Source organism: Halichondria panicea, chromosome 13, assembly GCF_963675165.1.
Source record: "Halichondria panicea chromosome 13, odHalPani1.1, whole genome shotgun sequence".
NCBI lineage: Eukaryota > Metazoa > Porifera > Demospongiae > Suberitida > Halichondriidae > Halichondria > Halichondria panicea.
The window spans coordinates 6344181-6370262 of record NC_087389.1 but is presented as its reverse complement, the minus strand read 5'-3'; the positions used below and the strand labels follow the sequence as shown (position 1 = coordinate 6370262).

At 43.8% G+C, this 26082-nt stretch overlaps 5 protein-coding genes across 5 annotated transcripts; 3 read left to right on the top strand and 2 right to left on the bottom strand.

Annotated features, from left to right (window-relative positions):
• The first annotated feature begins 220 nt into the window (after positions 1-220).
• Positions 221-8917, top strand: LOC135346963 (forkhead box protein K2-like). The gene is made up of 15 exons (XM_064544741.1): positions 221-357; positions 574-902; positions 1015-1132; positions 1506-1552; positions 2509-2596; positions 2993-3080; positions 4308-4364; positions 4725-5199; positions 5397-5485; positions 6198-6299; positions 6674-6795; positions 7786-7850; positions 8131-8263; positions 8385-8632; positions 8696-8917. The coding sequence occupies exons 2-14, from the start codon at positions 587-589 to the stop codon at positions 8629-8631; spliced, it is 1947 nt and encodes a 648-aa protein (XP_064400811.1). The 5' UTR covers positions 221-357; positions 574-586; the 3' UTR covers position 8632; positions 8696-8917.
• Positions 8879-16178, bottom strand: LOC135346962 (uncharacterized). The gene is made up of 15 exons (XM_064544740.1): positions 16018-16178; positions 15662-15874; positions 15107-15261; positions 14149-14328; positions 13806-13907; positions 13167-13331; positions 12892-13116; positions 12473-12673; positions 11938-12204; positions 10992-11741; positions 10582-10767; positions 10116-10255; positions 9960-10037; positions 9496-9569; positions 8879-9166 (listed from the first exon to the last, which is right to left on the bottom strand). The coding sequence occupies exons 1-15, from the start codon at positions 16127-16129 to the stop codon at positions 8970-8972; spliced, it is 3045 nt and encodes a 1014-aa protein (XP_064400810.1). The 5' UTR covers positions 16130-16178; the 3' UTR covers positions 8879-8969.
• An 81-nt stretch (positions 16179-16259) lies between these two features.
• Positions 16260-17292, bottom strand: LOC135346964 (sperm-associated antigen 8-like). The gene is made up of 5 exons (XM_064544742.1): positions 17182-17292; positions 17039-17119; positions 16751-16982; positions 16664-16695; positions 16260-16550 (listed from the first exon to the last, which is right to left on the bottom strand). Exons 1-5 carry the CDS (start codon positions 17236-17238, stop codon positions 16380-16382), a joined length of 573 nt encoding a protein of 190 aa, XP_064400812.1. The 5' UTR covers positions 17239-17292; the 3' UTR covers positions 16260-16379.
• A 71-nt stretch (positions 17293-17363) lies between these two features.
• On the top strand, positions 17364-21666 carry LOC135346983 (E3 ubiquitin-protein ligase arih1l-like). The gene is made up of 10 exons (XM_064544759.1): positions 17364-17740; positions 17798-17865; positions 17924-18017; positions 18378-18607; positions 18750-18923; positions 19915-20029; positions 20257-20439; positions 20634-20717; positions 20988-21277; positions 21471-21666. Exons 1-10 carry the CDS (start codon positions 17525-17527, stop codon positions 21559-21561), a joined length of 1545 nt encoding a protein of 514 aa, XP_064400829.1. The 5' UTR covers positions 17364-17524; the 3' UTR covers positions 21562-21666.
• Positions 21667-21699: 33 nt separating this feature from the next.
• LOC135346984 (uncharacterized) lies at positions 21700-25950 on the top strand. The gene is made up of 11 exons (XM_064544760.1): positions 21700-21828; positions 21880-21954; positions 22343-22447; positions 22553-22666; positions 23013-23162; positions 23392-23499; positions 23594-23848; positions 24098-24217; positions 24950-25054; positions 25124-25321; positions 25580-25950. Exons 1-11 carry the CDS (start codon positions 21786-21788, stop codon positions 25741-25743), a joined length of 1437 nt encoding a protein of 478 aa, XP_064400830.1. The 5' UTR covers positions 21700-21785; the 3' UTR covers positions 25744-25950.
• Positions 25951-26082: the final 132 nt, after the last annotated feature.

Here is a 26082-nt window from a genome sequence, read left to right as displayed (position 1 = left end):
TTAAAAAAACATAAAAAATTTGTCTGTATACTGCTTGACGAAATGAAAATAAAGAAAAGGGACTGCATGTACAGTCATTGTATTCTTTTGAATGGAAATGATCGTTAGCTTATACAAACTGCTGTCATCCTCAATTCCAAGCCGCGGGAATGCGTTATAATCGAGGCCATTTAATTTTGTGTACACACAACATTAATTTTAATGAGATTCATGTGGACAACAGATAACCACATCAGACAAATACAAACACGCCCACAAACAACAGTGCTGTTTATAAGGTCTGTGTTGTGTGCATGCACTCTCTGTACCTGCCATTGGAAAACAACGCTGCTCAGCAAAGCAAAGCTTCGACAGAAAGTGAGTTCTACACACCGTAGCTTTAATAACTGTATGCAGTTGCATGGACCATATGTATGTCCTCCTCATTTGCATGCAACTAGCTAGCTGGTTGTTGGTATACATTAGCTTGTAGCAGCAATCATCAATAGCAACAGTAGCTTGTTCAGTGGTTAGACCATAGAGTAATCAAACAGGCTGTATAGTAAATGACTGCATTTCAACCACTCTCTGCAGGTCCAATTGTTGGATGCCCGCAGAGCAACCCTCTCACTCCCTCCACGGACTGGTTCAAGAAATGGCCATGAGTGCAGTCATTCAGAAACACAACTCCAGCCCTATCACTTTGTCGGCTAGCCCGGGGAATACACTTGTTAAAAACGTCTACCAAATGCCAGTGTCTGCAATCAGCACGAACGGTTACAGTAATGGTATCACTAACGGCATGTCCAACGGTGCGGCCCTGCACCAGGGTTCTATGCACCAAGGGTACATATCGGTGGCCTCCTCTGGGCCTGGCGGAGTGAGTCTTATAAACCCCAACCTGCAAGGACAGGTCATCCAAGGTGAGATATAACACTTTTTTTGAAGCAATTTGTGATTATTATCAATATCCCCTATGTGCAAATGCTTGCCCCCAAGCTGTTACAAGCCCTTGTATGGTTTCTCTCTGTGCAGGAGCTTCCCTGGGACATCAGCTACAGCTGCAGCAAGACTCTGGTAGCGGCACCACATCCATAGTCCATCTCACACCCGTGCATGGCGGAGGAGGTATGCTGCAGACAGGCCTCATGAGGTGAGTGGTCAAACCTTTGTGGTACTACTAATAACAGTGGATCTATTGGTACAAACAAAAGCTCAATGGAAACCGGTGGTTAGCTAGGACAAGAGGTTGTTAACAGGACATTGAATACTTGCTTGTTTGACTTTGAGCTATTCACAGCTGTATGATAAATACATGTTCCTGGGTCATTGTCTATTGTTCGTTCGTGTTCGGTACACCTGTTGACATGCAGTTACACATGACCAGCTTTGTTGTCCCTTTTGTTTAGTGCTATAGCTCACACCCATTTAAAATAGCCTTCAATGAGAGCGGAGTATAACCATAATTATTGTTTCACCTTACATAAATAAATTTACATTTACGGACTTTTTATACTCATTTGCAGTCTTCCAATGGCGAATAACTTCGCACACACAGCCAGCCTCCATCCAGGTGAGCTAGAGGGATACGTAACTACTGTTTACATAATGACATGGTTGCTACATACGTATGCTCTGTAAGTTGTCTACGCCTGAGAGAGATGAAGGGATCTAACTATTCATGGTATTCGTGATCCAGCTGTTGGTGTATGTGGGAGACTGTGTCTAACACAACAATCTAATGACCACCATCCCACTTGTATACAAGAGCTCAGTGGAGCAAGTCTTGCTCTCTGAGTGTGTTTGTAATGTTATCTGTTGTTATGACTTCTGGGAAAAAACAAACTGTCTGTTCCTACACACACACACACACACAACATCTTCTTGAGGTGGACAGCTACAATGTGTGCATGGTCAGCTTCTCATAAACAATAAAAACCTTGGCACAACAACATCGTGAATATCATTATTAGTCTGATCAAAGCCGTGGGCATGATGCTAGTCGATAGCAGCTGCTTGTCATGTTGGTCACTGTGTTCTTGAAAGTCTTTGTAGCTTGGGTAAACAAATTTATTGTTGTTGTCAGTGTTTTGTGAAAACTTAGCATCCAGTGTTTATTCACCTTGTTTACTTTCATTGGGCATAGCCACAAACATGGTGGTGTAAGCTTACGGATTGAGGTAGTCAAACTGGTTTGACAGGTTAGGGCTGTTAGTGTTTACTGTATCTCATGGGAAGCTGATCTATACACCACAGGATTGGAACAATAGACAACAATGTATTGTCTTGTTGTCTAAACAACCTTATCTCATCAGTATACAAGGCTGTAATGTGGTTAGCCTGGCAGGTGGACCAGGCTGCTAGCTAGCTCTGGCTGTATAGTCACACCCTAGCCTTTTGCAGACTGTTTAGGTGAGCTAGCCAATTATCAGGCTGGGTGGGAATTGGTGTGACAATGTTGTGTGTTGTATTGATGTGTGGATGCAGTCATTATCACTTAGCTGTGATTGAATTCTTATCTATTTGCAGATATTGAAAAAGGCCTCTTTGATGAGTCGGGTGGTTGCAAATGGCCAAGCTGCACAGCTAGAGTCACTTCCAAGGAAATGTTTGCTAGGTATGTTTAATTTGTAGAGATGTTATTTCCCTGTGGTTGACCAACATGCCTAATAATAACAGAGCATTAGTTCCATGGTACTGGAGTTGGTTGCGAAAACACCTTCCAGTTCTGAAAAGAACACAAGTTTGTTATGTTTGTGCTGAAAAAACACCTCATATCGTAGCCCAGGTGCAGTAGTTGTCAACTGTAACCCCTTAACTAAACTATATGTGCTTTTCTGTTGACTTGTGGTCTCTCACTTTCATTTTGGTGGCCCTAGCTTATAGTTAGGATAAAGTATATAGAAAATATATTTTTATCATAATTATTATTATACCTGTTTCAAGCACTCATGCAATCACCCCCCGCCCACCCCCCACACCCTCACACACTCACACCCACGCACACACACAGTCACTTATATAGTGAACACAGAGCTGGGAGCAGGACCAAGGCTCAGGTCAAAGTGCAGGAGATGTTGGTAGCTCACTTGGAAAGTCAGGTATGTATACTAGTGTACGTGTGTGTGGTGTGGGTGTGTGTGTGTGTGGTGTGTGGAGTGTGGAGTGGGTACTTATGGTTTTTTCTGGTGAACTGGTGAACTTTGAATGCATTTTCTAGCAGAAAAATCTTTATAACATGTCAGTTTGAAGTAGAGAGCTGCATGTACTAACAGCCTGCATGTGGCTGTGTGTTGTCATGAGTAGCTGCTAATCTGATTAGTTGGTGTGAATGTTGTCCCAATGTGTGCCTGGGGCTGGCAGCCTCAGCCTCAGGGCAGCTTTGTTGTACCTGGGGCTGGCATGTTCTCAGCCTCAGACAGCGGCTTTGTTTAGACCTTGGTCCCAATCTCAGCTCTGACAACAGTCAATATTTGTGCAATATTTGGTACGCCCTGTGGGCCTGTTTGTAGTATATTACACAGCTTATTAGGCGGGGGTCACGCAAACACAATATACAGTTGTACACCTGTTTGATACGCCTAATTAATAGTGTAGTTTCGATATAATAGCTTGTTTGTGTGTATTGTGTGGGCTGTTTGTAGTGACTGGGCATCAACAAGGCACTGTGTTGATCTGAGGCCACTTCCTTATGTCGGAATATTTCCCACGAAGCTTCAGTACATTCTAATCGAGCTAATTTGATTAAGTTTTCTGGCCGTCCAATTTTCTCATGACTTTAGGATGTGTCTGCATTGTGTCATTACCTGCTAATCTGATGAGGTTCAACCACAACATGTCAATAAATCCCATAAACAAGATATTGTTGACACCAAGAACACCTTCAAAGGAGCAATGGCTTCCCATTTCAATAGCTCAGTTCACACAACTATTATTGCTGTGTCTATAGTCTGGCTTATACAAAATGTAGGGCATACAGAATTATGGTTACCCTGCCACAATAAATAGAGTGGAGTAAACATGATTATGTTACACCATATCCCCCAGCTCTCACAGCACAACTCCTACTAATTAGGCTACTATTGTGTAGGGCCACAGTAGCGTGGTCGCATCCTGTCTCCGTGGGTACAGAGTTGTTGTTAAGACTAAATTAGTTCAATTTGTGAGGCCAGTGCTGGGAAATTGGTTTTTGTACATCAACAGAGCTCATTCATTGCCTGTTATAAATGTTACATGCCCCGTGGAAATAATTATGGTCATTGCAAATCTCATATCACTGTCTGATTATTGTACGTGTTCCTCCCCCCCCCCACACACCACCACTATAGTTGTCAGTGGAACAAGGAAAGCTGGTTGCTATGAAGAAACACCTTTCCTCCTCAGATGTAAGTGCTGGGGGGAGGCCTGAATATCATTAATTAATGTATTGTTGTGATTTGTAGTCCAGTGAACCGCTAAATGGATTCATCCTGTTATGCTCTCTCAAGCCCCCCCCTCCAATGTAATGCTTTTAAGCTACAGCTACTTACAAGTTGCCCACTATGTCTAATTATACACACTGGACGTTGTTTACGAGGGAAAGAGCAACTACTTGAATTAATGTTTTGCCTTCCTCCTTGTACAGTAAATAATACAATAATTATATCACCACCTAAGTACACGTAGGAGGGACTGCCCTGTCCCCCCCCCCCCCCGAGATGTTGAGTTAGTCCCTTTAATTAGAGTGTTTTAATTACCCCCCACAGTCGGAGTACACTCGCTCTAGACACGCTTCCATCACTTCCCCGAATGGTGCCGGACACTTGGCCACACCCACTTGTGCGGCCCCGCCCACTTCACTGACAACGCCCACTCAAATGGTTCAAGCCATGTACGATCAAAACGGGCAGCCTGTGTACATACTGCAAAATGTTGGAAATCAAGGAACTGCACTTATTCCGTTGCAACTGCAACAACAGCAGTCCGCCCCCCTCACACCCTCACACGTCACACTCTCCACCGTCCCTACGTCACTCAAAATCGACCAATCAATGTTGAGCGGTGGCAAGATCCACACTCCCTCCCCCGGCACTCCTAAGAACATCACCGTTGCTCAGACGTATAATCCACCTAACTTTGAGACCTTGATTCAGCCCTCTGGGCGTATGGCTAGCGAGGTGGGTCCCATCAGACACGGGAGACAGGCAGCCAAAGAGAGACCATCTCCAGTCGCCTTCGATGGTGAGTGCTGTACATTAGCTAGTGTGTGAGAGAGATACTAGAACATCCTGCATGCATGAGGTCATAATTTATAGAAATGCTCTCTATGGCGATTATTTGTATGTGACAATCCAAGGTCAGGTATATTCATTACTTACCTGCCTACATTTTTTAAACCACACATCACCCTCACACACGCCCACACCACACACACACAGAGTCCCAGGACGCCCTGCGTAAAGCCATCCCTCGCTACTCGAACATTGATCAGCGACCGCCCTTCACTTACGCCTCCCTTATCCGACAGGTGAGTTCCCATGGTTACAGAAACAAATCCCTTCTTTAGGCACACCATATTGTAGTAGTACTACCAAACAGCTACTATTAACTTTGAAACTAGACCTTCCCAACATAAGTTATGGGATAATCAAAGTCTTAATTTGCTCAAAAGTATTGTAGCAATGTGTCTGCCTGGAGCAGCTGTTAGCCTTGCTATTATTGAGGTGGTTTGCAGCTCTTTTGATCGTGGGTCACTGTGTGCAGCTACTACCAATTACCCGGGTATATAGTGGGTATATCCCATGGAGCTTTGTTGTGTCTCAACACAATGGTAGACAATATGCTGTGTATCATGTGATGCTACTCCTACTAGTCATTGTAGCTGCTCTTGTGCTTTGAGATCACCACTACACAGTGGGTGTGTGTGTGTAGCCATCCTTAGAGTTAGAGTGTCTGGCGTGATGTGTGTGTGTGTGTGTGTGTGTGTGTGTGTGTGTGTGTGTGTGTGTGTGTGTGTGTGTGTGGTGTGTGTGTGTGTGCAGCCATCCCTAAGAGTGTCTGGCTCGTGTCCTACTATACATTCTAGACTCAGTGATTCCACTCAATACTAGCTCTGTCTGCATTTTTCCCTAATTGTTGGCAGACTTTGCATAATTGAGGTAGTTGATGTTGTGCGCTCATCCACGAAGAGGCTATTGATAATAACGCTTTGATGTGTGTACTTGTGTGTGTCCCCTCAGGCTATACTGGAGTCAGCCGACCAATGTCTGACACTGTGCGAGATCTACGCTTGGTTTATGAAGAACTTTGTATACTTCAGAGACAACAACCCAACTTGGAAGGTACGCAGTGTTAGCAACTCCTAGCAGTGTGCATGTCACGGTCATGCAGCTCACATCTTGAATGTGGAATGTTATATAATTATATTTCAAAGTAAACCACTTGATTGTTATAATAATTATACTGTTTCTGTGATCTGTTGTGATGCTGACAAGATATGTGTGTCACACTTGATCGGGCACACCATTATATAATCATTTAGTTATGCTGTAGTGTAGCGATACAGTGGTACATCATTTGACTCCTTCATAATAAAAGCTGTACTTAAACTAGCACAAGTGGATAAAAGTGATGGTATATTCATGTCAAGGACCTATGCACTATGACCTATGACCCTATATATGCACTCTGACCCTATACATGTGACCCTACACAGAATGCCATTCGTCACAACCTCTCTCTGCACAAGTGCTTCGTGCGTGTGGAGCTCAACAAGAGCAGAGGAGCAGTCTGGACTGTCGATGACACTCTGTACAAGAAGAAGAGACACATGAAATTGTAAGTGCCTCGAGACTTCTTGTACACTGCCTGCATGTATGGGTTGATATACTCGCAAAGTTCTTACAGTGAAGATCATGTGCATGTGGTATCCATGGTTGTAGTGGACCTCAGTCCCTCGCGAATGCATATGATCTAGATCCCACTTTTAATTAGGGCTGACAAAATTACATTATTTGTATCCTCAAGCAATCTTATACTTACGGGGAACTGTAGTTCATAGTTCCTGCTAACACACTCAAGTGGGATCTATGCTAAATTCAGCCAGTGCTAATGCATTACAATAGCTGGTTAAGTGATACGTTGAACACTGTACATGTAGTTTCTGCATGTAGCAATTGAGCATTGTTGTCAGGAGTCAACTCCTTTCATTAGACGGCCGCTATTAAGCCCCCTAGGGCATACAAGCAGTAGCAACAGGAACAGCTGGCTAACACTTTTGATTGACGGGTAATGAGTGCACTAGTGGATGAAAGGCTCTCCCAGTTAGTGGGAGAAAGATCTCCTTACTGTTTGTTTATCGAGACGGCATTCTTGTGCCGTGCTAACATTATTCACGGCCCTTGATAATGATATTCACGATACAATGCTATTAACGAAGCTTTTTGTCATTTAGTTGGTATGCCGTGTTTGATTGTAACTTTCCCCCCACACAACAACAAATGGCTGTGGTGTAACTGGCGCCATTAGACAGCCTAATGTGGTTCCGAGCGTAGGGGGGATGTTGAAATTGTAGAGCCTAGTGTTACATGTATGCCGGAGGAAATGAGTGACAAAAGAGTTAAAACTATTATGAATAGAAAAAGTTAATTGTTATGTCTCCGCTGCCTCCTTTATTTGGTGCCATGAGGGTTAATGAGAGTACTCAACATAATATTATTGTCTGTTGTAGATCTGAAATGGATGCATTTGGTGGCCACTATTAAATTGTCCTCATTCTTGCGGTTTCTTTGATGTTTTTTTACATACGGCTTTATTTGGTGGTCACAGAGTTAATGTGGATGGTGACCCTCAACCTACAGACAGTGCAGCCAGCTCCCCCGTCAATGATATGGGTGAGCGAAGGGTTATTCAGATATTGCTGAGATGGTTGTCATAGCACGGAATTAAATACGTTTGTAGCTGTGTTCTATAATGTCTAGTCACTAGAGCCTATCTGCTGTTGTAATAGTGGTCTCGTAATTCAGTTAATTAGAGCTATAGGGGAATATTTTCAGAGTTCATCAAAGTTATTATTTTTATTGGACTGTCACACACACACACACACACACACTCCACTCCACCCACTCACACACACACACACACACTCCACTCCACCCACTCCCACACATACAGCTGTTGGAGAGGAAGATAAAAATCACATTGACATTCCAGACTCGGCTGGTCTGGTTACCCTGGCAACGACACATAATTACCCCTCCCCCCCTCAGGAACAACTGTCAGGGGATGAATCACTGGAGGATGACTCGTGAGTTACATAGTGACACAGACATACCATTCACCACACACACACACCTCACACCCACACACACACCCTCACACTCTCACACACACACCCTCACACTCTCACACACCCACACACCTCACAGAGATATGGATAGTAGTGACAAAGAACTAGAAATAAAGTCTGAGGCGGCCTCCCCCCCACAGGGGTACACTCTACCACCCCCCACAGAAGCGTACCCCCAACAGGGGTACAGACTCCCACCCCACACAGAAGCCTACCCCCCACAGGGGTACACACCACCACCACCCGCACGCCCGCCCCCCACAGATGGTACCCCCTACACTGTGGCAATCAACGTCTCAACACAAAACGACCTCTACTCTCTCTAGGGTAAGTCATGTCCGAGATGAAGTGGGTGTAGTCTAAAGTAACGCTTGCCCCTCCCCCTTGCAGGTGGTGGTCCACAGAGTCCCAGTAACCGACAGCCTACTCATCAGTTTTACCCCACACTAACAGTCCCCCTTGCAGTAGCCTCTATTGTGTATGATAACTATGTGTGTTTATATTATAGCTCAATCACTTAATTGGTTTTGTTGAATATTATCACGTCACACGTTTCAATGATTGATTGCAAAACATTGTGCTTCAAAAAAAGTTCTTCAAAATGACTAAAAATTGTGTAAAAAAGTTCTTCAAAATATAAATTATCAATTATACGTACATGCAATCAAGAGTCATTTAGTTCGTTCTTAAATGGCTTCAGTGCAGAGTGCAATTTGCGGAGCTGACTAGACACTTCCTCAAGGTCAGAGTTCGTATCCAGTCGGTTTCCAATGGCAACACGAATGGCGTGCAGCTGTTGATAACAGAGCACCTGCTGTTGTCGATCAGTCGCTTGAGAGAGTTTCCTGCCCCTAGAGCGTCCTGTGTGGTGTGTGGGTGTGGTGTGTGAGTGGGAGGGGCTATGAAATGTACGTATAGTTATGCATATAAAATGCATATACATGTATCATCATAGCGGCAGTAACACTTTGGTCAAATATAATTTTACTTGAAAGCAGATTAATTTAGAGAGAAGCCTTTCAGATCATAAACACTAGGTTAAAATCATTTTTGGCCTGTTTTTGATACAACACCATGGGCTATAATTATAATAATGACCATGCAATATTGTTATGACCAGTTTCAAATTTGATATTTTATCGCGATCTGAAAGAGCTCCTTCTATGTACTAGCATGACTGTCGTGTGTACCTTTGCATGCCAGAATAAGATCTGAGAATCTGTCCACAACACTCAACACCACAGCCACTACCGTCAGTACACAGCTGTGTGTGTGGATGGGGGGTGGGTGGGGTGTGTGTGGGGGAGGGGGCGTAAACAACCAATTCATAAAACACAGCAGATTATCAATCACGTCAAGGCAGTAGGAAATAATGCAGTGATAGGGACAGTGGCATAGTCAGGGATGTGCCAACACTGGTCGGTGGTGGTGGTTGGTACTAACCACCTCTAGACAAAACAACCACCTCTAGACAAAAATAACCATATTTTAGGCCTATTTTACTGCACGTACTTAAAAGGATATGCTGAATTGAGATTGAGGAGTGAAAATTACAGCCACCACCTCGACAAGTCTGGGCACATGACTGACTGACATATATATATTATAGCCCCACACGCTATTGTACACTGCAGTGATTGTGGTGTGTGTGTACCTGGAGTCTCGCTGGGTGGAGGCCACCTCCTTGAGGGCAGGTAGTAACACACAACACACAGCCAGGGTCCACGGACTCCTGCAATGAACGGGAACTCGTTACCATATTTATTTGATTTAAGATAAGGAACAGGTCAACTGGTCAATTGACACTCACTTGTATAGTAGGAAGCAATTGAGGGCGTCCATAAACAGAGGTAGGTCCTCGTCCTCGTCACTGAAGCAACCTTGTAGAGTGTTAGTGGCGGCTTGTAGACCCTTGTCCTGTCGCCATAGCAACAGCACACCCTCCAACAGCTATGCGGGAAAAGAGAAAGATTAAGTATTATTATTATAGAATGAATAGGGGAAAAAAACTCAGTAAAAATTTAAGGACATAACGTATAAATTATTCCATCTAAGGCGACACTCCATTAACATCGCATGCATGCTGCAAATTAAAAGACTGCTATTCCTTTCTAACGGTCATTCCGTGAAAGTTTATACCCTCGAAATTTCCAGCACCATATAAATTCAGTACAGAATTTGCTAACCGTCAATATTTTGTTAGTGCTACACTGTATGATTGCTTTAAATCATATCGAAAAGAGTTATTGTATTATAGTACGATATTAAATACTTGCCTCCATACGCTCTCCCAGTGTGGTAGTGATGTCGTTGTGTCCGGAGACCACCTCTTCTAAGAGGGTGTGGCTTGGAGAGAGCACCTCCCCTGACACCTCAAACAATGACACGTTGTCTGCCGATAAGAACAAGGAAGTGGGCGTGGCCTCACCCCACTGCATTCGACTGGACCCTTGACCTTTAGCCTAGAACGAAACAAGTGTACAATAAGTTACCATAATTCAAGGGCAAAAAACTACTCTTACGATTATAATTAATGATTATAGTAGGTATTATTAATTTTGAGAAATATCCAAATGACGAGTGTCGAATAAATACGGAAACAATATGTAATAATCACACCATGCACAAAAGCGGTTCAGACAATGTAGTAGAGCTACGAACATCACACCATCTATACAACACTGACCTCTTCTCCTCCCTCGATTAGTGGCCTCTCCCTCACTTTATCCCCTCCCTCGATTAGTGGCCTCACCACATAGGTATCCTTACGAGATCGTCTCTTCACGGAGGCCCTGAAGTACACTGAGTTCTGTCGACCACGCCCTCCGCCACGCCCACCATCTAGTGACACGGCAGGGAGGGGGGCACGCAACGAATCTAGCAATGATTGTACATCTCGAGAAAGTGGGTCGGAAGTGCTGGCAGTAAAATCTGATTGGTCGATGAATGATGTAACAATATCGTTTGAGGGGTGATTGTCGGGTTCAAGGTTCGGTAGTTCAGAAAGGGGTATCAACGAGGTCATGTGATCTGTAGGGATTGTGACATTATCTGTAGGTGGTGTCACATGACTTGGTGACGTCGTTTCCAGCGTAAGATCTTCAGATATAATATTATCTTGACTTTTAAGGAGCTGCTCTTGTTGTTCAGATTTCACACAGTCAATGGTAGTGGCAACTACATCGTTGTCATGGTTACTATCTCTGCTATTCTCATCTTCAGTAGTAGTATTTGCAACATTGACGCCACTAAAAACGGAATCACTGATATGACTATTTTCTTGATCACCACTCAGAAGCAGCGGATGTGTCACATGATCTGATGAACCAATCATAGCCACGCTGTAACTATGAGGCCGCCTCCGCAGTTTATTAGGCGGCCCTCCAGATGCTGAGTCAGCAGTTGTAAAGTGACCATCAGCCGTTACATCCGTTTCCTAGAAAAATTAGCAGAGTGGTTATAATATAATTATAGTGATGTGCCCACACTGGTCGGTGGTGGTGGTTGGTACTGACCACCTCTAGACAAACAATAACCATCAATATCAATAAAAGAGGCAGATTTTGATGTAAAATAGCTACCACTTGGAAAATTCTGGTACATCACTGAATGTGTAAAATAATTATACTTACATTGTAACTAGTGAGGCCAGTGGCAATGATGGTGGTTGCTCTTCTTAGTCTGTGCGCTCTAGCTGGTTTAGGGGGTGGTTTTGTAGGTGTGGTTTTAGGGGGTGCAGCCTCACGATAGACAACCTTCCGCAATCTGATTGGATGGAGTGCTTTAACGAGGGCACAGTAATTGTCCTGGAAACGTGGGTGTGTCCGGAGGTGTGATGGTACTCTCATCATGTGATCCAGGACGTTGCTCTCCTTGAGAAGGTTGAGCACCTGGGCACCCTACGTAGTGTGTGTGTGTATGTGGACATGTGTGTGTGTAGTGTGTGGGGGGTATTCATGATTGGAGGGGTTGAAATAAAAAATGAATATTGTGAGGAACTGCTTTTCTGACTAGAGCATTGCATCTAATTTTAAATCATTCATGACGTGGGTGTGTGTGGAGTATGTATACCTGTAGTGGTGTGTGTGTGAGTGTGGAGTGTGTGTGGAGTGTGTGTGTGGGCGTACCTGTAGTGGTGTGGAGTGTGTGTAGTGTGTGTGGGCGTACCTGTAGTGGTGTGTAGGTGGAGTACGATTCTTCTTCTGATAGAGCGGCAATCTCACAAGCCACAGCCTCCTTAGCAACCGTTGCCAAGCGTGCCAGCGTGTAGATGAGTGCTGTCACTAGGGGTAAGTGGGAGTGATGGACCTGTAGTTGCTTAGCAACCAGCGATAGCACTAGAGAGAGTGAGGCATCAAGTATCACCGGCTAAAAAAAGAAATAGATACCATAATACCATAATTATACCAAACTTTTACTTAAATTCACAATCGAAAGAACACGAGTAACATGCAACTTCCCATGCTTTACATGCAATTCACAATAGTTATAGAAAAGACTAGCAATCAGGGTCTTTCGCAATTGGTTAATTTCACATTCTAAACCCGATAAATTATACGGTGTTTTAAACGACTTTTCAATATTACCTTTCTCCCTGGGTGGGTGGGGCTGTCAACGATGGACCCTAACACAATCCACCCCCTCTCTTGTAGCAGCACACCCTCACTCATCACACTCAGGTGCATGCACGACAGGATACGACTAGCCCCGCCCACTTTCACCAATTCCTCTCGATTTGGTCGGGAGGTCGACAAAATGGAAAGAATGTCCATCCACAACGGACATATTTTTTCAACGAGTGGGGTCATGTCCTGAGGGAGGTCAAAGTTTAAAGTACAAAGGTCAAATGATGCTGACTCACGGGCATACAGCAGATGTGCATGAGCATGTCCAACACAAAGCGTAGTACAGGGAGGTCAGCAGGCATCATGCAGGTGGGAGTTGCACTTTGACCCCGTGACGTCAAATAGGAGTCGAGAAAAGACGAGTAAACATCAACCAGGTCCGGATCTTTGAGTTCCATCTCCTGTACAGCGGATAAATATTGATTATTATAAGCAAATGAGCCAAATCTACACAAATTTGTGATCTAACTTTTGCTGAAAAAGCATCATGATGTCACACAAGTACTTATTATTGTAAAGCCATTTAGCCCTCGAAATACACCCGCTATACAGTATATAATTATAATGATTCATTCAACAAATAATTGTATCCGCTATAGACATTGTAATGATACAACGTTTGCATGCTTGATATACACATACGTACAAACATTGTTGCAGTACGTGCTACCGTATAGCGGGTATATTTCGAGGGTATAAATGATTGTGGTTTTCGCTGATCAAGCATATACCGCGAATATTTATAACTGCAAATTAATATCGCATGCATGCATGCATGTGCAGAAAGGCTGCTATTCCGCGAAAACCTTTCTAACGGTCATTCCGCCCCTTGAAATAATTATACCTGCTATACGGTACACAGAGAGTGTTGGTACCTTGAGGGTGTGGTAGAGGGAGTCGATGAGTTTACTAGTGACTCTGGGGTGAGTGTGATGGAGCAGCTGGTAGTTGATGCTGTTAGCCACCTGCTCGTAAGGCTGTAAGGGGAGGGGCATAAATGCAACACTGTTAAACTACTGTATTCGTGTTTCTGACATGTACAGAAACTGAACGATAGTTACTGAAGAAAAACTTTTTGAAGTGTAACTTGTAATAAATGTACTGGGACCTGGGTATGCACAACAACCATAACCTGAACAACTCTAGCAAACACCAATTCTTACTGGTCTAAATAAAACATTGTCATTCTCAGCATTAACCGCACCGCACCCCACTTACTGGGGGTGGTTTCTTGTCCGTGTACCCGCAACCCCGTGCCGTTATCTCCTTGGCGATCCTCTTTAGTCGCGCCCTCAGGCCATCGTTCATACCCACACAATCCACCGAGCCACTGAAGCTACCACTAGTCAGTGCTGCATCAGGTCTCACCTCAGAGGTTTCCATTGAGAAACCATTCGTCTTCAGAGGAATACAAAGCCACAAATCAAAACAAGGAACAGTTAGGAATGACTATCGTATAGCGGGTAAATTTTGTGGGGTAAAAATCCATGGGCAAGCTGACCTCCACGAAAATTTTCCCTACAAAAACTTAGTAGTGTAATTTGGAAAGTCAGTTGTTCTGAAATGTCGAGTTTACGAGTAAAAACTTTCCTGCCTCTAATGATTTTATTGTTGTGAAGTGATCAACTCTCGCAAATTTTGCATGGTTCACCAGAATGTGTGCAATGCAGTGCAGGCAATTACTTACGTTAAACAAACTTTTTTTATTTTTGTATTCAATTGAGGTATATACACAAGTTTTACCCCCACAAAAATTATTCGCTACACGGTATACAAACAAGGGATAGCTTCGTCCACATGTAAGCTGTCATGTGATAGACCTCCCTAAAGCTACTAAACTAAGGTTGATCCAACACTAGGCATACACTGCATGTACTTGTATACATCTAAGCACACTATTGGAAAGTTCAGTAAGAGTGAATGTATCAAAGATTGTTATCCAAACATCTGAACTGTGGAGAATAAACCGCAAGGCATAGCCTTAGCTGAAGTTGCTAGATGATTTCGACAAATCACAGAACTTGTTATCTATAAGCATAGAAAAGGTATAATTCTGAGAGCTGCATTAATCAGCTTTGAAAATTGAACACAAATTATGGGCTCTAGCTCAGAGATAGCTACCAAACGGCTAAAATAACGCAAGACTATAGTTTTGTTGAAAATAGCACCGGCTCACCTCGTTGTAGGTGGGTGGAGTGTAGTCATGAAAGGTGGGTGTGGGTGAACCTTGACCTCCAGGTGTCAATGGGAGAATCCGTAGTGGGTGTGGCTTGTTGATGGACGAGGTCTTGTACTGGAGCCGATAACTTGATCCCAACTCAAGGAAAGATCCTGAAAAGAAATTATAGAATTAGAGGCACACTAATGTTTGTTTATACTAATTCAGTAATAATACTTAGCTTTCACAATACTGATAGCTATATATGCTGTTAGGTAGTGGGCATGTGTAATGATGCTTGACTCATAAGGCAGCTGAGTACACAGCACGACCTAATAAAGACCAGTGGGGGAGATCAACACAAGCTGCTACAATAGTGGCACCTCCCTACATACAATACACACTATATACTGAAGTACCAGTCCGTGGGGGGTTTATCTCAGTTTAAATTTAAAAAAAAGCGAAATTTTACCCTGAAAATGCCCCGTTATACGGTATAATAACAGTGTATACAGTAAGAATGGACAACATCTACTCCACAGAGAAAACGATCATTGTTTTCTTGTATTTCACCATTTCTGAGTTGTTGTCTGGCTTCCCCAGGGTCACATTGCACACCGTTCACACTGCACACCCCCTCCACCACCCTCACAGCAGCACAATCCTCCCCCTCATCGTGAACTTTGACCCTCACCGAGTAGCTGTCACTAGGGGTGACTGGTCTAAGGAATAGCGGCACATCTTGTGGTACATCGACAGATGATGCAACACTCTCTGGAGATGATGCTGTATACAATAATAAATAATACACGTGGGAATAACAAATTGTTAAAACATCAAAACATCAAATAAATGTGGTGTGTGAAAATACACATCAATGTTTTCATGCACTGCAAAGTTAAATTTATATGACTTCAGCTACAACTCACAGAGCAGTAGAGCTCCTGCTTGGATGGGGAACACTCTTGCAGTGTACGTGTCCACAAGAACACCGCCACTAGATACTGGACCACACACTGATACTGGACCACACACTGACATTGCTGCTGCATAATGAAGCTACGTACATCGCTAGCTAAGAGTCTTACTACACGTGGACTACGCCCACTTGGAAGGAAGGGAAGTGGCACCGTAATTATTATTGCTTGGTAAAGGTCGTTTGTTTTCAAGCTCATCATACATTTATATTTTTTCTAATTGATGTGAGGACCCTTTACTAAAAAAAACAGTATGGTAAGGGTCATCATACTCATAAATAAAATAAGGCTTCAACAACAAAATACAGTAGAGTTTAGTCAATGCCGTGTGGTTTGGGCTGGTCTAGATAGTCTTCTATTGGTGTACTGAATGCACTGTTCTTGTGAAAGGGTGCACTCTGTACTTTGACCTGTGACACCCCCGTCGCATTTCCGATATTGTCAGACCAGTATGTAGCGGGAGATTCTGTGTACACATTATGGCTCTGTGTGTGTGTGTGTGTGTGAGGCGGGTGGTGTGGCATGTGTGTGTGTGTGTGTGGGTGTGTGTGTGTGAGGTGGGTGGTGTGGGCATGTGTGTGGGTGTTACAAAACTTACTCTTGTTGGTGGTATAACTGTTGGAGTGAAATCTGCAAAACAATAATTAATGAAAACTACTTTCAAGTAAGTGCATATAAAATTAACCTTTATTAAAGTCATTATGTGTGATTGACTTGTAGTCATGCTTTGGTGGAGGGGGGAGGAATTCTTCATGCACTTCTGAGCTGATCATATCGTAGAGTTGAGCTACTATCTGTTCCTGTCTCTTGCCCACAGAGCGCGGGGTGGAGCCTCTAATGGATGCTGGGGGCTGGTAGGATTGTTGAACCATGGTGGTGCAGCTCATGGGAGAGGAGGGACTGGGTGAAAGAATACCCTACGAGGAGAAGGATTGTGTTAGACTATACTGGTAAAGCCTTACGCTTTATGTACTTTATGCCCAGTTTTGTGTAGCTTTTTGTCCAATTTTCCATCTTCAGTTCTGTTTCCTTTCTCCAAATGCGCACATTGCCTCTGAGGTATTGTGAAGCGCGATGAAGATGCTACTACACAGGAACACAATATGCTACACTCACCTCTTCCACCCAGTTGGCTACCAGAGTCTTGCTCTTGCTGTAGACGTTGGAAGACATTTTCACTCTTTTATTGTCATGGTAACAAAAGTACAAAGGTCAAGTAAACGCATTTTAGTGTTTATTGTTGACGATCATTTCCATTTCTAATTCTATTTTAAGTTTTTTCACACGTGATTTCTGTTACTAATTATAGTAACAAAACAAATGAGTCAGCACTTTTGTGTCATCAATTCAAGACAGAAGACTCTATTCTTGTACTATTTTAAGCCTATCTATTTAGCTACGCACAAAGTTAAACTCACCAGTCGACTCTACATAAGCAGCTCTCTCTCTAGACTAAAAAATGGCAGAATATTATTCGGAGGAAAGTGTTCCCTATGATGATGACAAATCAACTTTGGGCTCAGAAGATGATGAGGATTTGAATTTCTCTGGAGGGGACTCAGAAGATGGCGCCGGGATTAAGAGAGGCGCTGGTACTAGCTGTCAAGTTCTCACTCCAGATATGATCTCTAAGAAGATGTTTGATATCATTCATGACGTCAACGCTGTGTTTGAGGTGAGAATGGCGTGGATATACACAAGTGGTTATATTAATACTGCCCCCCCCCACTAGATGCCCACCCCTCATGTGCGTATCTTGTTGACAGCTTGTAAGTGGGACAAAGAGAAACTCATGGACAGGTATGTCCTCCACTAATTGCTAACAGCTGTGCCCGTGTGTCACATGTGCTGTGTACAGGTACTACGCTGGGGACCAACAGTCTTTGTTCAAAGAAGCCCATCTCGTGTATCCTCCTAACAGATCCAAGCAACCCAAGCCTGTCAACCCTAAGGTACCCTAATGTGTTACACCCTCTGTGTGTGTGTACGTGATGATCTAGAAGCCTTAGTAACCATACACTTGTCTATACAAGGACAAGGCTAGTCATGACTGATGACCTTGGAGAATTTATATGACACCGTGAATTTAGTTAGCTTGTTGACTTTGTGTGTGAGACATGTCAATTGTGATAGCAAAACATTGTGTTAGTATATAATCACCTCACTCTAACCCCCCCCCCTCACACCTCACACACACACACACTCCTCACACACACACACACACACACCCCTCACACCTCACACACACACACCCCTCACACCTCACACACACACACCCCTCACACCTCACACACACACACACACACACACAGTCCACTGCAGCGTGTGGTGCGGCCGCTACACCAGGTCAAGAGTACATCTGTGACATCTGTTTTTACCAGTATGCCCTGGTAGACATGCCTGGACTAGAGTGTGGCCACTCATTCTGTAGAGCATGTTGGAACTCGTATCTGGAGGTCATGATAATGTGCCTGGGGCAGGGACAGACCATCGAGTGCCCTGCTTCTGACTGCAAGATTGTGGTGGATGAGGAGACAGTCCTGTAAGTGTGTGTGTGTGTGTGTGTCTGTAAGATTGTGGTGGATGAGGAGACAGTCCTGTAAGTGTGTGTGCGTGTGTGATATTGTGCTCCCTGAGATTCATTCCATCACCTCCCTCCATCACCTTTCATTACCCCCCTACAGCACCCTGCTACGAGAGAAGACAGTGAAGGCCAAGTACCAGCACTTGATCACTAACAGCTTTGTGCAAGACCACCCTCACCTCAAGTGGTGTCCTGCCCCCGGCTGTCCTAATGCACTACATGTAACCTCAGCTGACTATGTGCCAGTCACCTGCGCCTGTGGACACCGCTTCTGGTGAGTGTGTGTTGTGGCTATAGGGAGGGCTTATTTAAAGGTTCTGAGGATAATTATCATGATTATACATGTACGATAGGCCTTGTCGAGAGCTATAGAATGCATGCATATCTTAGTTTTGATATGGATTGCTTTTCAGCCTAGCTTGCCAAATTGTTAGTTTTGAGAGAAATATGTAACAGTCAAAACGTTACACTTTCACTATTTTGTGCCTATGTAAATCACAAGGTGATACTCTTCTATACGCACCAACCATAATTATGCTATAACCCCCCCCTACTTCCAGTATTAATGCTATAACCCCCCCCCCTAGTTTCATCTGCCAGTATTAATGCTATAATCCCCTCCCCCAGTTTCATCTGCCAGTATTAATGCTATAACCCCCCCCCCCCCCCCCCTAGCTTCATTTGCCAGTATTAATGCTATAACCCCCTCCCCCTAGTTTCATCTGCCAGTATTAATGCTATAACCCCCCCCCCCCTAGTTTCATCTGCCAGTATTAATGCTATAACCCCCTCCCCCTAGTTTCATCTGCCAGTATTAATGCTATAACCCCCTCCCCCTAGTTTCATCTGCCAGTATTAATGCTATAACCCCCTCCCCCCTACTGCCAGTATTAATGCTATAACCCCCTCCCCCTAGTTTCATCTGCCAGTATTAATGCTATAACCCCCCCCCCCCCTAGTTTCATCTGCCAGTATTAATGCTATAACCCCCCCCCCTAGTTTCATCTGCCAGTATTAATGCTATAACCCCCCCCTAGTTTCATCTGCCAGTATTAATGCTATAACCCCCCCTAGTTTCATCTGCCAGTATTAATGCTATAACCCCCTCCCCCTAGTTTCATCTGCCAGTATTAATGCTATAACCCCCCCCCTAGTTTCATCTGCCAGTATTAATGCTATAACCCCCCCCTACTGCCAGTATTAATGCTATAACCCCCTCCCCCTAGTTTCATCTGCCAGTATTAATGCTATAACCCCCCCCCTAGTTTCATCTGCCTGCGAGACTCTCACGAGCCAATACTGTGTGCTCATCTCAAACTGTGGCTCAAGAAGTGTGACGATGACTCTGAGACGTCTAACTGGATACATGTCAACACTAAGGTGTGTGTGTGTGTGTGTGTGTGTGTGTGTGTAGGTGTGGGTGTGGGTGTGGGTGGGTGTGTGAGTGTGTGTGAGTGTGTGTGTGTGTGTGTGTGTGTGTGTGTGTGTGTGTGTGTGTGTGTGTGTGTGTGTGGGTGGGTGGGTGGGTGGGTGTGTGAGTGTGTGAGTGTGTGTGTGTGTGTGTGTGTGGGTGTGTGAGTATGTGATATTCCCTCTCTTCTGTATAGGAGTGTCCGAAGTGTCGCTCAACAATTGAGAAGAGTGGTGGATGTAATCACATGATCTGCTCCTCCTGTAAAATGGAATTTTGTTGGACTTGTCTTGGACCCTGGGAGCCACACGGGTCGTCATGGTACCACTGCAATAGGTTCAATGAGGTCGACTCTCAAGATGCACGAGACAAGCAAGCTGTGAGTGTGAGAATCTCATGTTCAATGATGTGCCTGCAAGTTTTAAAGTGATGGCTATTTCAATCTCCACAAACAAATTTGCCTCTTTATAGCCTATTATGGGTGAACTAGACCTTAGCGATGGTTCCAACCACCACTGTTATTGTCTGCTATTAATAATACTCACTGTCTTGATAACTTGCTCCTGTGTGTAGTGTTCTCGTGCTGCACTCGAGAGGTATCTGTTCTACTGCAATCGCTACATGAACCATCTCAAGAGCTCCAAAATGGAATACAAGGTAACGGATAGACGTGCTTAATTTCAGCCGTTTTGGTGGCTATCTTTGTGTTCAAATTGTCCAATTTCCAGCATTCAATAGCTCTCAGAATTACCTTTCCGATGGTTTGCTTATAGATATATTGTACACAGTACACACGTTTTAGCTGTTTAATTACTGTAAGCAACGCTACCTCCAGCAGGCTATGTTATGCAAATGTCGGATAATTTTTGCCGTTCATTGAAATCTCCACACACACACACACACACACACACACACACACACACACAGTTGTACGAAATGGCCACTCGGAAAATGCTTGAAATGCAGTCCCTCAACATGTCATGGATTGAGGCTCAGTTTGTGAAGAGAGCTGTGGACATTCTCTGTCTTTGTCGACAGACTCTCATGTTTACCTACGCATTTGCTTTCTTCCTACGTAAAAACAATCACACTTTAATCTTTGAGGACAACCAGAGAGATATGGAAATGGCCACGGAGACACTGTCCGGGTACCTGGAGAGGGACATCACTGGAGATTCCATCTCCAACGTCAAAATATTCGTACAGGACAAAACAAAGTGAGTTGCGCATTTATTGTTGAACAACATTCATCTATCGAAATGTACTGTGTAGAAAGCTTGACAGTGAGCGTTATAATATGTTTGGCCTCTCTTTACATATTGTATCCATCTCTCAAAGTAGAAGAATGTACTTGCAGACCCATTGTCCACACACACACACACACACACACACACACAAAACACGTTACAGATATTGTGAGGCTCGTAGACAGGTTCTGTTAGACCATGTGTATGAAGGCTATGAGCAGGAGATATGGGAGTTCTCTGAGTTTCAACCCTAACAAGAGAACTTGTTCTTATTATTGAATAGTTGTGTATGATTGTTGTGTTGTAAATTCATTGTGTTTTGTGTGTATTCCATTACAAGCCGCCCTTTCGGTAGATTAGTCACAATTATAAGTCGCCCTCGAAGCAGCTTTGCTGTAAAAGGGAGGGCTGGTGTATCTTGTAAAACGGGGGAGGGGCTAGTTTGTGCAACTATTATAGCTAGCCTAGATACTAGATAATGGCTATCACTCTTGCTAGGAGAAAGTCTAGCCTTGCTAAAGGTAAGGGTATCATGACACAATCTATAGAGCCTCTGATACCAGGTAGTGCAGGTGCTGTTGGTCGGAGACGGTCCTCTATGGGCGAGTATATACCTCGAGCTGGGGGAAGGCCACTCTCTGCACAATGTGAGTATTTATAGTTAGCTAGCTATCACTGCTCTCCATTGTTTCCTGATACTAGTATTATAGCTAGCTATCACTGCTCTTCATTGTTGCCTGATACTAGTATTATAGCTAGCTATCACTGCTCTTCATTGTTGCCTGATACTAGTATTATAGCTAGCTATCACTGCTCTCCATTGCTGCCTGATACTAGTAGATTGTATTGAGATGTAGTTACAGCTTAAATGGAATAGTTAACCTGAGATGTAGTATATAGGCCTATTGTGAGTTAGCCTCGATCCCAGGCCGCACTTCACTGAAGGCCGGTGAAGGCTAATCGTGAGTATGCCTCAATCGAATCATGGCACATGTATATAATTATAAAGCTTGTATCCATCCTTCTATCACCTAGGTTACCCGACTCCTGGTCCGGGTGACTATGACTTGCAGGGAGTGGGCACTGTTGGACAGGATGCACGGAAACCATCCATGCACGCGCTTCTGTACCCTCTCAAACGTACGTACACTTGCAAAGATAAAAACTGTATGCTAAAAGTAATAGTCACAGAATGGCCTGGTTGTAAAATTAAAAAAATTATTTACGAAATTGCTGCCCCTACAGTTGACGAGCGACCGAGTCCTACTGAGTATGACACTAGCCAGGATGCTGCATGGAGGCGTGGCAAGAGAGTCTCTCTCACAGCCAAACGAACCACATGGCCCTACCAGACACGAAGTAATCAAACCATGCATACAGTCAACTGTTTAATTAATCAATGCAGGCAGCTATACTAATAGTTATGTATGCATGTACTATAATAATAATAGTGAGCTTTTTGCTGCTGTGGTTAGACTCCTTTTTCTTCTGTCTCTCCCAATATCCCTCACTCTCTCTCCCATGCATCCTATAGTTGCACTATATTCATTATACATGCCATGGCTGGTTTGGTATAGACAATCATTAAACCTTTGAATACCGTTCATTGCATGTAGCAGCTAAATTAATCCAGTATATTGGATATACCTGTTAGCATGTACATCACAGATTCTATAATAATTGAACCATGCATGCTCCTGCACAGAGGATGCACACTTGACTGAGGGCCCTGGTTCGGGTGGCTACAACCTCCGCACGAAACCAGTTGGTCCCAAGAGAACGATGAGTGCCCGTCACCGTGAGGGGCTTCACGCTGGATACCCCAACTTCTTAGTGCAGCCAGTGGACACTCTAGGTGAGCATAGATTTAATAAATTAGCTAGACCATCCAATGGCTGTTCAAAGACACACCAAACGTATAGAATGTATTTAATAGCTCCTGCAAGTGTTGCAAACTTAGATCACTGCTACATGGAGTTAACGTTATGCCTGCAGATTTACTTGATATTACCAATAATTTTGTATAAAATACATTCTATAGCGTTTAGTGTTGAGCATCATAATGACACTCCGCCCCCTCACAGGATTTGCTACCCCTGGTCCCCCGCTAACTAGACCAGACTCTGTGAGAGGAGCACAACACTCCATGGGCCTCAAACTGCCGGGGAAGAAGATGGACACAGTGGGACCTGGTGAGGAATGCATATAAGTATATATAGCAGTCATCCATGCAATTAGCGTGTGTATACTTGTCATCTACGTTGATGCCATATTATTTTACCCCAGGACCTGATAGCTACATTCTCCCGAAACCCATACCCCCCACTGCCCTCATTGGGGAGAAATTGGACCCCCAGCGACCCCCAGACAACCCCGCCCCCAATACGTATACCCTCCCTTCCACACCACATGAGGGTAAGACATTCGGACTAAGGAGTGAGCATCCGTTGAAGGAGAGAGCACCTCCTCCAAACACCTACTCCTTCGAGCAGCCTAGAGCACAGAGTGCACACTTCACACACCGGGCCTTCCCGTGGAAATGTGAGTGCTGTAATTTGGGATCTTTTAGCCGCAACAAATTTACATAATTTTAGGAAGAGCTGATAGCCCAGCGTATTATGTCTGAAGCTGTTATTTTAGATGTTGGGGCCTTATATATATATAGCATATGCGGCTACCTAATACATTATTGCTAGTACCACCATGCACTATTGTTACCACTGTGAACTGTGATCATCACCAGTTTCCATGGCATTGAATCTGAGTTATACTGCACCATGCACCCCTCAGCTGAGCAAAGACCTAGTCCTGCCGAGTACAGTGCCACACCCACCGAGAAGACTCCTGAGTACACCTGCAGAGAGAACTGTCTACCAGTGTACCCCGATATACTACTGTATCCTGAGCATGGTGAGTCCAGCTGATAATTGGTTGAATGCATGCACATAGCTGAAATAATATCTCCCTCTTAAAATGATTTTGGATCTACGGAATTCTAGTTATGGCAGTTCAAATTAAAATCTGCCGCAAACCGTTGTGTGTTGCAACGGGGGGGGATAATTATAGTTGAACATCTTTAACAGCTATAACTACTTTCTGAAAGACACCTTTTCTTAAACTGATGTGACATTTTGTTGGCCTCAATTTGTTATTTGTTGGCTTTAGATCATGTGCTATAATAATCCATTCATGGTGTGGCCAAATTAATTGGTTTATTCCTCAGCTATGAAACTATATGCTAGGCTAAGGCTTCTCTGGCAAATTCTTTAACAGTGTAGTGTCATAATTTCCATATGCATACAATTAACAGATCGATTTATATAACTAAGCCCTTCTTTTACCAAACTCTTATACTAATAATGTACAATGAAAGCTATGCTTCTAAGTTTTCAGCAATTACAATGAAAGCCTTAAGTTTCCGGTTTTCCACAAATTTTAGCCACTTACCAATGGATAGCTGTAATTTGTGTTCAGATTATATCCAATTTCTGAAGCAATGGCCATGATGCATTCAGTAGATCTCATAGTGACCATTCCTTATTGTGAACCAAAAATTGTAGGTCAAATTCTCTATTTGCTCATGCAAACGAATAATATTATTAATATTTGCAACAAACAATGTCATATTGTGTCATTGAACAGAGGTGACGCTGAAGCCTGGGGTCGGTGAGTACAACACTGACAGAGACTTTGCAGACAACTCCAACCCCGCCTACTCAGTGGGACTGCCCCTGCCTATTAAACCAAGTACGCAACTAATACACATAATTATATACTGCATGCATGTCAGTAGCTAATCTGTCTATTTTTCTACAGACAGCAATCCAGGCCCCAACAAATACGTAGTTGACCACACTCACCTCTCCACTCTGCCCACCCCCCCTTCGTACACAATGCGGCCTCGTGTAAAGGGTGTGGTCAAGAAGCCAGGTCCCGGACCAGCCCAATATAGTGCCCCTCAAGGCTCGGCTGGCAAAGCATTCAGCATGACCCCACGAAGGCAGAGCGGAAAAGGTGATAGTATTGTATATACAACTAAGGAATGTGATATGATTGTATGGTATGGTTTAGCTAAGAATCTCGATTGGTCTTTGTATTTAGTTGAAATGCAAACGGAAAACATAAGTCCGTGCACTCTATAGGCTCTGTACACTAGTTTACACACTGCAGGTCAAGCAGAGTACCATTTCAGCATTTCTATGCGAAGTGTATATACAGTAGCTATATATTCGTGCATTGTGATCTGTGTAAGATCAATATGGTTTGTTGCAGGTTTTGCTGGGCCTCCTCCGAATGCCTACCAGCTCGACACTGGTCTGACTCACAAGGGAGCGGGGCATAGGGGGCACTCTGCTAGCATGAAGGGACGTCCCACTCCACTACAGTACAACGGCTTCTCAAGTACTGCTCTTGTACGACTAGCGACTTTGTCTTAGTAACAATATTCCCTCATTGAGTAGTATATAATTAAATATATACCTGCTGATTTGTGTGTTTTGTTGTGTACATGTGCAATTAGCAACGACAATGAGCATGCAAAACAGATTTTTTATGTCTATATAGTTGTGTCCCAACGCCTACTTTATGTTGGGTGCATTGTTGCTTTGTGCCTGTGACAGCTGAGCCTGTCCTGCACTATATAATTATATAGAAGAATATATCTTCCTCATTATTTTTGGGCCAAATTACTGTGGCCCGTGGTCTGTTCCCAAAAACGAGAAATTATGGTTCGTTTTACATTGAGAGATGAGCATGCAATCTGAAAGAGCTCCTTC